Source organism: Aquarana catesbeiana, linkage group LG13, assembly GCF_042186555.1.
Source record: "Aquarana catesbeiana isolate 2022-GZ linkage group LG13, ASM4218655v1, whole genome shotgun sequence".
NCBI lineage: Eukaryota > Metazoa > Chordata > Amphibia > Anura > Ranidae > Aquarana > Aquarana catesbeiana.
The window spans coordinates 134,779,241-134,791,403 of record NC_133336.1 but is presented as its reverse complement, the minus strand read 5'-3'; the positions used below and the strand labels follow the sequence as shown (position 1 = coordinate 134,791,403).

Here is a 12,163-nt window from a genome sequence, read left to right as displayed (position 1 = left end):
CATCTAGCATACGCTTTTCCCCCACTAGTCTTAATACCACGGGTCTTACAAAAATTGGCCCGTTCATATTGCGGACTGATCCTTATAGCCCCATGGTGGCCAAAAAGGACCTGGTTTGCCACTCTGAAAAAGTGGTCAATTTCTCCTCCGCTCCGTCTTCCAATCAGACGAGATCTTCTCCTACAGGGGCCAGTCCTCCACCCCGACCCGGGATTCCTCAAACTGACGGCATGGTTCTTGAGGAGGAGATCCTTAGTGGTAAGGGGTGCTCTGATAGGGTAATTGAGACCCTCTTGGGCAGCAGGAAGCTGGTCACCAGGAGGATCTACTCCAAGGTGTGGAATTGTTTCTCACAGTGGTGCCGTGATAAGGAGGTGTCTTACCCTTCAGTACCAGTGGTACTGGAATTTTTGCAAGCAGGGGTGGATCAGGGGATTTCCCCGAACACCTTGAGAGTACAGATAGCAGCGTTATCTGTATTTTTGGATCAGAGGCTCGCACTAGAACCTCTGGTTAAGAGATTTCTTCTGGCAAGAGAGAGGGTAACCCCTGTCAGAATGAATGTATTTCCTCCATGGAATTTATCTCTGGTTTTGGAGGCGCTGACGAAAGCGCCCTTCGAACCAGCGCAAGAGATTTCAGTTAAGTTTTTGACTCTTAAGTTAGCGTTTCTGTTGGCCATAACCACGGCCAGAAGGGTGAGCGACCTACAGGCCCTGTCAGTTAAGGAGCCTTTTCTGTTGATTCTGGAGGATATAGTGGTTCTTAGACAGGACCCACTATATCTTCCCAAGGTCGCATCTAAGTTTGATAGATCTCAGGAGATCACTTTACCCTCCTTCTGTGATAATCCTAGAAATGAGAAGGAGAGGAAATTTAATTTATTAGATGTCAGAAAATGTTTATTGACATATCTAGATAGAGTAAAGGACTACAGAAAGTTGAATCATCTTTTAGTTTTATTTAGCGGCCCTAGAAAGGGAGGGCAGGCGTCTAAATCTACGGTGGCTAGGTGGATTAGGCAGACAATAACATTGGCCTATGAACAGACCGGTTCCCCAGTACCAGGGAACCTTAAGGCCCACTCAACAAGATCCTTGGCGGCCTCTTGGGCAGAGAGAGCTGGGGCCTCGATAGAACAGGTCTGTCGCACAGCCACTTGGGCGAAGCAGGATACCTTTTTGAAACACTATAGAGTGGAACTGCTGTCGCCCCAGGATCTGACATTTGGAAGGAAGGTGCTACAAGCGGTGGTCCCGCCCTGAGGTAGGCCTTGAACTCCTTGTCCATCCTCTCAGGTTATGCCGTCCTGGAAGATGACTAGAGAAAATTGACAGTTACTTACCGATAACTGTTTTTCTAGGATATCTTCCAGGACGGCAGGCCTACTTCCCACCCATGTTTTAATATAAGTACTACGGGAAGAGTTCCTCTCTGTCACCCGGATAACCTATTACTTTGGGAGAACTGAGGTGCAGGGGGAAGGGAGGGGCCTTTTAACCTTGTATGTTGATTGTGTTTCCTGTCAAGTGGACCAGTCATCTCTCAGGTTATGCCGTCCTGGAAGATATCCTAGAAAAACAGTTATCGGTAAGTAACTGTCAATTTTTGTTGTTTGGTTTTTTTTTTTGTTTTGTTTTTTAATATTACCACACCTCTTTCAGCACTTGTTTGCTGTGAAGGTGGAAGAACGGGGAGTTTAGGAGGCCCTGATATTGGTGATGGCAAAAAAGACTGGGGAGCTACTGAGAATGGAGAAGTTAGCTGGAAAATTAAAGCTAAGGGCCTATTTACACTACGTGCAGTTACCTGCTTTTCTCCACAATAGTTTTCCATGTGTCATGTTCAGACCAGAATGCAGTGTTACGCTACATTCCAGAGTGGTGTGATATTATGCAACATGTATAATATCGCACCGCTCTGCTCTGTCACGCATGTCACTGCACAGAAGCGCAACACACTGTGTTACAAGTTTGTTTAAAAAAAAAAGGGAACTGTGTGGGCATTGGGTAGGCTTATCACACCACCCCCTACTGCACTGCTCGGCAGCCCCAAATGCTGTGCGGGCAACAGCGGTTTGGGCTGCAGATCAGTGTGAATGAGCCCTAAAAGTTAATTCCATGTACTGATGTCCTCCCTTTTCCCTGATAACCTGTGTCCACAACACCAGTCCCCAATATTGTACTGAACAGCTCTCCTGCTACCTGTTCTTGATTTAGACATACTTTATGTTTGGATCAATGTCAGTAGAGGGTCTCCAGGGGGCCCCATCAAAATGGCATCCCGAAGCACCTCCAAAAAGCATGCACATTGCATTGTGATGTAGAAGTGTCTCAGCATCATAATCTTATTATGTAAATATCTACAAAGAATGAACAGCTTGTGAGATTTGAGGATGTTTCTTAAAGAAGCACTGAGTTATTTGATTATTTTCCACATTTGTAGCACATTACCATTATCTAAATAAATCTGAACATAGCCTTGCAGGGGCAAATCAACTCTTGCGAATGCACCCTGTCTAGGATCAGCTGTGAGAATCCCAGAGAGTGTTCGCGTGATTCATTGCGAGTAGACAACCCCATTGAAAGCAATGGGAGGCTGCCGGCGCTCGCAGCTAATCGCATCCATTTGCATGTAATCACTCAAGCAGCGATCACATATGAGTGATTGGCCCTGGATGTAGAATGCCTGCGTTCAGGGCCGATCACTGCCTTGTGATCACTGCGTCGCTGAGTGTGAGTGGGAGCAATTAGCTGAGAGAGCCGGCAGCTAGGAACCCCCTCTAGGAACCATCCTCCCCATCTGTACAAGTTCCCCTTTCAATTTTTTTCCAATGCTTCATTCAGCCACTGTGAGTGAAGAAAGTATCCAGTATTTCTGGACATAGAGAAGCCCTTCTTCTTCCTGTATGACAGCTTGGGTGCATGGCACAGCACACATAGGGCAGAGAAAGAGTCCTCAGCCCTGTGCTAGCTTAAAATTTACATAGGTCTTTCTTTGCTCACTCCCGGAACAAAAATAAATTAAGTATAAGCTGCTACTCTTTTCAGGGGCACAAGGCAGGAGTGTCCACTATCACCCCTGCTATTTGCGCTAGCACTTTAGCCGTTTGCAATTGCGATAACATTGTCTATTGTGGGCTTTAACAGGGGACCGGTTATGGAGAAGGTCTCCCTTTACGCGGATGACGCCTTTTTATACTTGGGACATACAGACAATTCTCTTACAAACGCTATGGAGTTGATACAACAATTCGGCTCTTTGTCGGGATTTACTATTAACTGGAGCAAGTCTGTTCTCATGCCAATTGATGATCTAACAATCACATTACCGACTGCTACAGAATCCCTTAAGGTAGTCTCCACATTTAAATATTTGGGAATACAGGTGTCTGCTGACCCACGGTTGTACCTAGAGGAGAACCTCCTGCCCCTTTTCAAAAGATTGCAAATGATATGTAACACTTGGTGCAAACTTCCGTTATCAGTAATTGGGAGAATAAATCTTATTAAAATGGTTTGGTGCCCCCAACTGTTGTATATTATGCATAATTTGCCACAGTGGATACCTCGTAGATGGTTTAACCGTATTGACACACCGTTTAGGTCCCTGATATGGAGGAAAAGAGTAGCTAGAATAAGCCTTTCCTCTCTGCAGTATAGCAAGGATAGGGGAGTGGCGGCAGTTCCCAATCCGAGACTCTACTTTTATGCCTCTCAATTACAACACCTGAGTGGTTTTGGGTTGTTGAATGACTCAGGATCAATTGAAAGTTTATTACGGGCTGGAACGTCAAATTTTTCGGTACTGGCTGGTCTAGAGGCAGGGCTAACTTACTTACCACAAACAGCTCCCATCGTCATTCTTCTTAAAAATTTATGGACCTCAGTCAAATCTAATTTAAAGATCGTGGGATTTCTGGCGGAAACCCCCTTATGGGACAATCCTAATCTAGGGGAGGTGTTCAAATTGGATGGCTTTCGGGGTTGGGGACAAGCCGGAATCTGTAATATATCCCAACTATATAAACATAATGTGTTAAAAACATTTTTAGATATACAAACAGAATGTAATCTTCCAAGGCAACACTTTTATAAATACCTCCAGATACGGCACGCTCTCCAGGGTCGGATTTCCAATCTCTTGCTTTCTAGTCATCCCCTGATAGAGGATATTTTCCTCGGTCGGGAGAAAAGAAGCCTGATTTCCCACATTTACTCTTGCCTGTTGTCATCCATACAAAACACTGAAGCCCTACCAAGTAGGAGGCGGTGGACAGAGGACTTAGGGGAAATAAAGGACGAAACATGGGACATATGTTTACAGACGGGGCCACTTACTTCTGTATCACAATCACACAGACTGTCCCATCTATTCTTACTGCACAGGGCCTATCGCACACCTATACAACTGCAGCGATGGGGAAGGAGGGATTCTTCCTTATGCCCCAAACACTGTGGAGAAGAGGGGTCACTAATTCACCTGATGTGACGTTGTCCAAAATTGCATCGGTATTGGGGTGCTATAACTGAGGTCATCTCCTCAGTATTTCAGATCAGAGTCCCTTTGGATCCCCAGATATGTATCTTAGGTGCCGTGGATGAAGAAATATACCCATCCCCAATTAACCTTGCAGTGATCAGACTATTATATTTAGCTCATAAACTAGTGGCCAGATTCTGGCTTTCTATACATGTCCCTACTAAACAACAATGGATAGATCAGGTTAATTATATCCTCATAAGGGAGCACTTAACCTATCAACATAGAAATGCAGTTAGGAAAATTCATTCCATTTGGTAACCGTGGCTGGAAACACCTGGATTGGCACCCCCCAAGATTGATTATGCAACGGTTACTACAGGTTTAGAAGGTACTTGGGGTTCAATAGAAGGTAGACTCTGACGTGATTGTGTGTTATTTTAAGGGAGGTGGTGGGCACGTTCATCCTCTGAGGTAAGAGAAAAGGAACACATATGATTGGGCACAACATGGGCAACACTGTTAATTAGATGGCCCGTTGGCCATAAGTTTTGTTGGTACTGGAATAGCGGATGTATGTACGTCCGTTTAAGATAATTCTCCTCTATGTTCTAACCAAGTTGTGTCCAAGTACTTCTTATTTTTGGTGTCATTGCTGTTCCAATTGTCTATTGTACAATGTTTTTCTGTTACAGTAACAAATGTTATTTCATGTACGGTAGTATGTAAAATGCTTTCTGTCTTGGTTGGCACAATAAACTTTATTTCTGATTTTAAAAAAAGTGCAGCTGTAAAACTAATGTAGAATGGTATTTACCAGCAGATGACACAGACTGGATTTCAGACAAAGACAGCCCGATTGTCCATATCAAAGACCGCTTTTCGTACTTCAAGCCAAGTATCCAAATAGAAGTGGACAATGAAGATGGGAGATCTGTGCGGGAAATTTCTATCAGAGGTTACATTCCTATCAGTCATATTTTACCCTTTTCGTTTCACATGCTGGCAGGTTCATTTATGAAAAATAATAAGCAAATTGTAGCGCTATAAAGCACAATATCAAACATGACTCAAAACACCAAAGTAAAATGGTGTGAAAAAATGTCTATGAAAAGTGTGTGTAGATACACATCAAAAATGTCTATAAATAGAAAACAAGTCCCGTGGAAAATGGTAAGGTGCAGTGAATCAGGAACACAGCTCCATCCGTAATCTAAACATCCAAGGTGGGATCATCAAACACTGAACAAGATGTGGGTGCTCTTACCAGAACTGGTGGACTCTAGTGCCATCAGCATAGAGTCTATCGAGCAGTGTGCCACAACGGGCCAGTGTGTGGAAGGCCTCAAGGGTGGTAGATGTCTTCCGGAACAACCCCAAATCTGGACCATACGGCAGAATCTTGAAGTTGGATGCCAGGATGGGTTCAAGATGTATACGTCCACTCGTATCCAGGAGGTATGTGGGGAAAAAACAATATGCTTCCACATGGTGCTGGTCAAAAAAGGTTGTTTATTGCTAAAACCACCATACATAAAAAAAGTGATCACAAAAGGTAAAAACAAAGAGGCAATGTAGAGAGTAACAACCGCCCTTACGCGTTTCGACCGAGAGGCCTTCAACAGGGGCATAATTTATGAAAAACACTATAAATGAAGGTATGAAAGATTTAAAAAAGACAGCCTGAGGACATGATAATGAAGCCTGTCATCAACAAAATATGTGGGATGCCACTTATGACCCCACCAAATACCAGTTTTCTGCCTGCCATGCTGATCCAATGGCTTCATTGCTTTTTGTGTTATTAACATAGATCAAGTATGGAGAGAAGAAATTCTGACATTTCATGACACAAAGCCAGACACAACCAGACAACTAGTATTTTCTGTAGGTTTTCAGCAATAGCAGTCCAGCAATGGCAGCACCAGACCAATTTGCTTTTGCTTACAGCAGCTGGGCATAGCAGGTAATTATAAATTACAAAGCTCACCATTGGGACATGCTTAACAGATAAGCGTCCAGTGGACAATGTGAGGATGTTAAGAAGAAAAAAAAAAAGGAAACTTGCATTAAAGTATAAAGCTTGGGAAACTGTACAGTAATTGTACCAGTACTGAACACCGAAAAAAGATGCAATTTGTTCAAAAACACGGGTTGCTTTTTTTAAAAAAAATATGCAAGTCTTTAACAATGCTTGGAAACAATAGGTGAATAAAGTGTTCTCTCCATACACAATCACATAAGAAACAAGAAGTTGTCCCAGTAAAGTTTGACAAAATTTGGGGTGACCTTTGTGTCTTTTTTTTGTGTGTGTTGCTTTTTTTTTTACAGTACCCATACTTTTTTTTTTATTTACAGTGCCTTTTTTCTTTTTTTAACCCCCTCTTTCCTTTTTTGCTTGGTTTACGTTTATGTTGTAAAGCGCTGCGTAAACTGTCGACGCTATATAAATCCTGTATAATAATAATAATGTACATATCTGCCTTATAAAGATTTTCGTTGGTGGCTTGCACTCAAAAAATTAAAAAAATAAATTTGGCTTATAGTGCAGAGACTTTCTGGTTGTGCTATATTTTGAAAATCAATTTAATTTTGTCCCTTTAACCACAGGTTGGAAAATTGATGATAAAATGATGGGCATATTCTCAAAATGTATACCCATGCTCACCAGTCTCCACAAAATCAGGTGAGGTGAAATGTATTCTGTGTCAAATCTCTAAAAGTAATATTTTAGTTTATAGATAAAAACCAGCATTCAGATCACCAACCAAATATATCTAGTGAATCAATATGAAAGTCCAACCTAAGTGTCCCCTATCCTGTTAAAGACTGTCCCTAACTTGTGTTTAATAGTTTTTTTCAGTTTCTCAGTTCTTATCCTTTTAGCTTTAGAAGTCTAGAAAGTTTCCCTTGGTCGATTCTGGCTTTGTGCTCATGCCATATGCGACAGTTGTCACCTTTTGGGTGATAGCAACATCCCATTATGCTTTAGTCTCTCTGAAGTCCACAAGAAAAAAGGATCCTAGGGTGACAATGCTGCTCCCGCTGCTTAGGGAGTTACTCGGAGAACATTATTACCCTAGCACTGGATGTAGGGCAACTGGCAGAATCACCAGGTTAAAAAAAAAAAAACAGAAATAAAAGTAGAAGGAAATGTAGACACAACTGGAGTGAATAGATAATAGTCTGCAATTTTATTAATTTATACTGCAACTGAGTTCCAAGGTACTCCTATAACCAGGCTCCAAGGTCCTCTGTCAATGTGGAAATTGCCCTTCCATTAATGAAGAATACAGCAAGAGGAGTAATGATCCATGGTAGAAAGAGACAAGAGTCTAGAACTTCAGAGGGAGATATTATAGCCTGTTCCCAAAACCCCAAGAGTTCCAAGAAGCTAGAGGAGATCACTCATTGGAGCATAGATAACTGAAATATACGAGGGTACTTCAAAATGTTTCTGCACTTTTTTTTATAACTTTTGCAGCCATCTTCACCACAGCATGACAACTCTTATACTAAACTGCAAGGTCAGCTGGCTTGCCAGACTAGTCACATAACACTCTCAGACATGACCAATTACTGCTCCTCCCGCCCTCACCGTTTCTAACAAAAATATAAGTGTGGAAACTGTTTGAAGACCCCTCGTATCATATTTAGACAAAATTACTCTTTAATCAACATTAATCTTGATTTGTATTCTTTCAGGCTGTGGAACGTTGGCCTCACAGATGTCACCTTCTCTTCTTTCCTCACCATTCTGCAGTGCTGCCCAAGCATCAGGTAAGTGGCAACCAAGTGTAATCTGATTTGATACTCATCAGTCAAAAGCATAGGACCTCATTTATTAAAGTGTATGTTTGTGCATAGACGTCAACCAAAATCTTTCTCTTGTTTATACATGCTGCATAATATAAATATATATATATATATATATATATATAAAATTCTTCCTTCAAACACTAATAAATCAGTTATGAAGTACTGTATATTTGTATACTGTAATTGCCAACATTTATCTGCTGAGGGGGTGGCGCAGTCAAAGAAGTGGACAGATGACATTTCTAGGTGCGCTTTGGGTGAACTGGGACAGGACTTAATTTGCCATGGACATTTATCTGCTGAGTGGGTGGAGCAGTCATAGAAGTGGGTGGATAACATTTCTAGGTGGGCTGTGGGTGAACTGGGACAGGACTTAATTTGTCATGTACATGCTAGATGAATGGCTATTTTTATGATCCACTAGCTTTAATCCTTTCGCTGCCAGGCCCTGCACTCCACTTTTAACCCTTTTGCTGCCAGGCCCTGTGCTCCACTTTTAAACTCAGGTGGCCAGACCATTTTTGCAATTTTTCCATTGCCTTTTTATTTTTCCCTTACAGCTTTCAAAGTTTGGGAAAGACCCCTCCAAAGAAAATATTTTCTGAAAGCACATGACCAGTGGAAATAAAAAAAGGTGCTACTGATTTGTAACCTCCCTGGCGGTATGATTATGTCAGATTTCTGATGCTGAAAGCGGTACAATTATTTTGCATGGAAATTTGGCATTTTATATTGTTGGCCTGTAATTCTTAGGAATAACTCACTTAAATCTGTCCAAACAAGAGTCTAGTAGACATCCCGGGTATGATAAAGTTTGAAACACAAAATCGTAAATTATAATATAATAAATAACTATAAATAATTATAACAAATAATAATATAAAAATTATTCAATAATGTAATCAAATCAAAAAAACTGAAATTTGCTCAGTTGCAGAATTGTCACTGTCATTACTTTCAGTGTTTGATGACGGATTTCACCACAAATCACTATCGCTCAATTCTGCAAGTGATTCTAATTTATTATCGCTGTTTTCTAGCTGGTCTAAAACCACTTTTGAAGTAAAGGGACGGTTTTGGTTGCTGTGGACAATCTCCAGTTTCCAGGCAGAAAGAACAGTATTTATAATATAAAACTGCATGCAGGGCATTGGACAAACCACTAGGAACAAAAGGGATGTGAAATAAATTGATGCAGTAATGTAATCTGTAAGATTACAGTGTACTGTATATGTATTGTGTTTTTTACTTTTTGAATTTGGTGCCGTTCTGCGTCCCCATGTGTCGCAACGCTCACAGGGAACGGAGCTCGGCTTTGTGATGAATCGAGCGGAGGACAGCTCGCACACAGAGCGGGGAGGACATTGCAGGATCCTGGGGACAAGGTAAGTGAGCTGTACCTGGATCCTGCGGTGCAATCCCCAGTGTGGCTCGGGGTTACCGCTTTTGGTGCTGAAAATCCACCCAGAGCCACACTTGGGAATACCGTTAAGGAGGTTAAAGGGGTTGTAAAGGAACATTTTTTTTTTTTTTAAAATAACAAACATGTTATACTTACCGCCACTGTGCAGCTCGTTTTGCACAGAGTGACCCCGAACCTGGTCTTCTGGGGTCCCTCGCGGCTGTCTCAGCTCCTCCCCGCAGGAACTAACCACCTTCATGCGAGCTCTCTCGCATGGTGTTTAGTTCTTGCGGGTGCGCTCCCGTGATACAGCCGGCGCTTATAGCCGCTCACTGCGTCATTCGATGTGATTGACAGCAGCGCGAGCCAATGGCTGTGCTGCTTTCAATCCATCCACTCTAGCCAATCAACGGCCAGGCTGAGCGGCGAAGAGGACGAGCGCAGCAGGTTTAGGGGCTCAGGTAAGTAAAACGTGGGGGGGCGGTATTGTCTGATGTTTTTTCACCTTAATGCATAGGATGCATTAAGGTGAAAAAACATGAACCTTTACAACCCCTTTAAGGCCCCGTGATATCTGCGCAAATGTTTATCAAAGCAATATTTTTGCTGAAAATGCACTAAATTCATTATTAGCAGATAAAAACACAGCAAATTTTACAAACCTCCTAATCAATAAAAAAAGCTTAACCTGTATTGGGTTAAGAAATAACAAATATTTGTAAATTTTAAATTATACCTTTTTGCGAAATGGTGAAAAACAAACACGCAAAAATGTAAATATACAAATTTCTCTAAAAATCTGGAGGTTTTCCATTTTCTCTTACAACTTTCAGAATTTGTAAAAGACACCCCCAAACCATATATTTTCTGAAAGCACATGACCTGTAGAATAAAAAAAGGTGCTACTGATTTTTAAGGCCCTGCGATATTTGCGCAAATGTTTATAGAAACTATATTTTTGCTAAAAATACACTAAAATCATTGTTAGCAGATATAAACACAGCATATTTTACAAAATTCCTGCTAAATTCTTACTAAATATAAAAGCTTAACCTGTGTTGAGTTAATAAATAAGTCACTTTAGCTGAATAACTCTGATTAGCCGCTTATTAGCCGCTAATCTGAGCTATTGTTTTGTTCAGCAGAGTCTACTGAACATTTATGATATAAGTTTATGGTCACTGAAGTGACCATAAGCTTATAACAGAAGAAGAATGTAGGGACATGCCAGATGCAAGCAATGCTGTAGGCCTGTATGCCGTATGGACCTGGCAGCGAAAGGGTTAAGCTCATGTGGCCAGATGATTTTTGCAATTTTGCTGTTGCTTTTATATTTTTCCCTTACAGCTTTAAGAATTTGTGAAAGACCACCCAAACCATACATTTTCTAAAAGCACACGACCAATAGAATAAAAAAAATAAAAAGAAGGTGGTACTGATTTTTAAGCTCCAGTGATACTTGCGCAAATGTTTATCAAAACAATATTTTCGCTAAAAAAAAAAAAACACTAAAGTCATTATTAGCAGATACAAACGCAGCAAATTTTACAGAATTCCTACTAAATATAAAAGCTTAACCTGTATTGAGTTAATAAATAACAAATATTTGTTCATTTTAAATTGCAACTTTTTTTTGCAAAATGGTGAACATGGAAGGTATGCAAAACTGTAAAAAATATATATAAAACACAAAGCGCTGTGATGCTAAATAGCTGATAATTACACATAAAACCAAGTGAGGCTGCTATCAAAAGAGAGTGTTTTCAGAGTCACTTAAAAAGAATAAATAATGATATTTGAAGCGCTTCACAATGTGCATGAAAATGAATATATAAGAATAAATATAAATATAAATAGTCAAATAAATCCAGCGGTGAGTAAAAATTCCTAAAAAATCCAGCAATCAAAATAGTGTAAAATTATAAAAAATTAGTGACACCAAATGTGTAAAAAAATTCACATAAAAAATCCACATAAAAATAAATATATAGGGATGTATTCAGAAGGTTCAATTATACAGGTGTAGAATCCTGATTGGTATAGAGCTTTTGATCACTAGCAAAGCTGTTTAAAAACACTTGCTTAATCAAGGTGCTCATTGACCTTCATAGTAACAATGTGCTTTTTGCTTCTATTCACAACCAATGTGAGAATCATAAACAGGCAGATAAGAGAAAAAAAACAATCATTGTGCAATAGTTAGGATACCAAGGTACACAGGCAAACTTCAATCCACTCACGTGTGCCTTATAATGATAAGGCATATGCAGGTTTTACTATAGCAGTCAGCCGCCTTAGACAGGAGCAGATTCAGTGCAGTACACTGTGTGATACTGCTGATCTGCACAGAGCGTCCTTGGCTCCTCCCACGCGTTACATCACAGTCACGTAACTTTTTCAAGGATAATACAAGCTCTGACGGACTCAGCTTTATAGCACAACAGCAGAGTGGTTGCCATG

At 40.8% G+C, this 12,163-nt stretch overlaps 1 protein-coding gene across 5 annotated transcripts in view; it reads left to right on the top strand.

Moving 5' to 3' along the window:
• The window catches only part of LRRC71 (leucine rich repeat containing 71), a 196,710-nt gene that overhangs the window by 27,696 nt on the left and 156,851 nt on the right, over positions 1-12,163 (top strand). For 4 of the 5 annotated variants that reach the window (XM_073610235.1, XM_073610236.1, XM_073610233.1 and 1 more), the window contains 3 exons: positions 5,303-5,440; positions 7,093-7,168; positions 8,188-8,262. In XM_073610235.1, coding sequence (XP_073466336.1) covers positions 5,303-5,440; positions 7,093-7,168; positions 8,188-8,262 — 289 coding nt within the window. The remainder of the gene's footprint in view (positions 1-5,302; positions 5,441-7,092; positions 7,169-8,187; positions 8,263-12,163) is intronic. The other variant, XM_073610234.1, reaches the window with a different exon arrangement.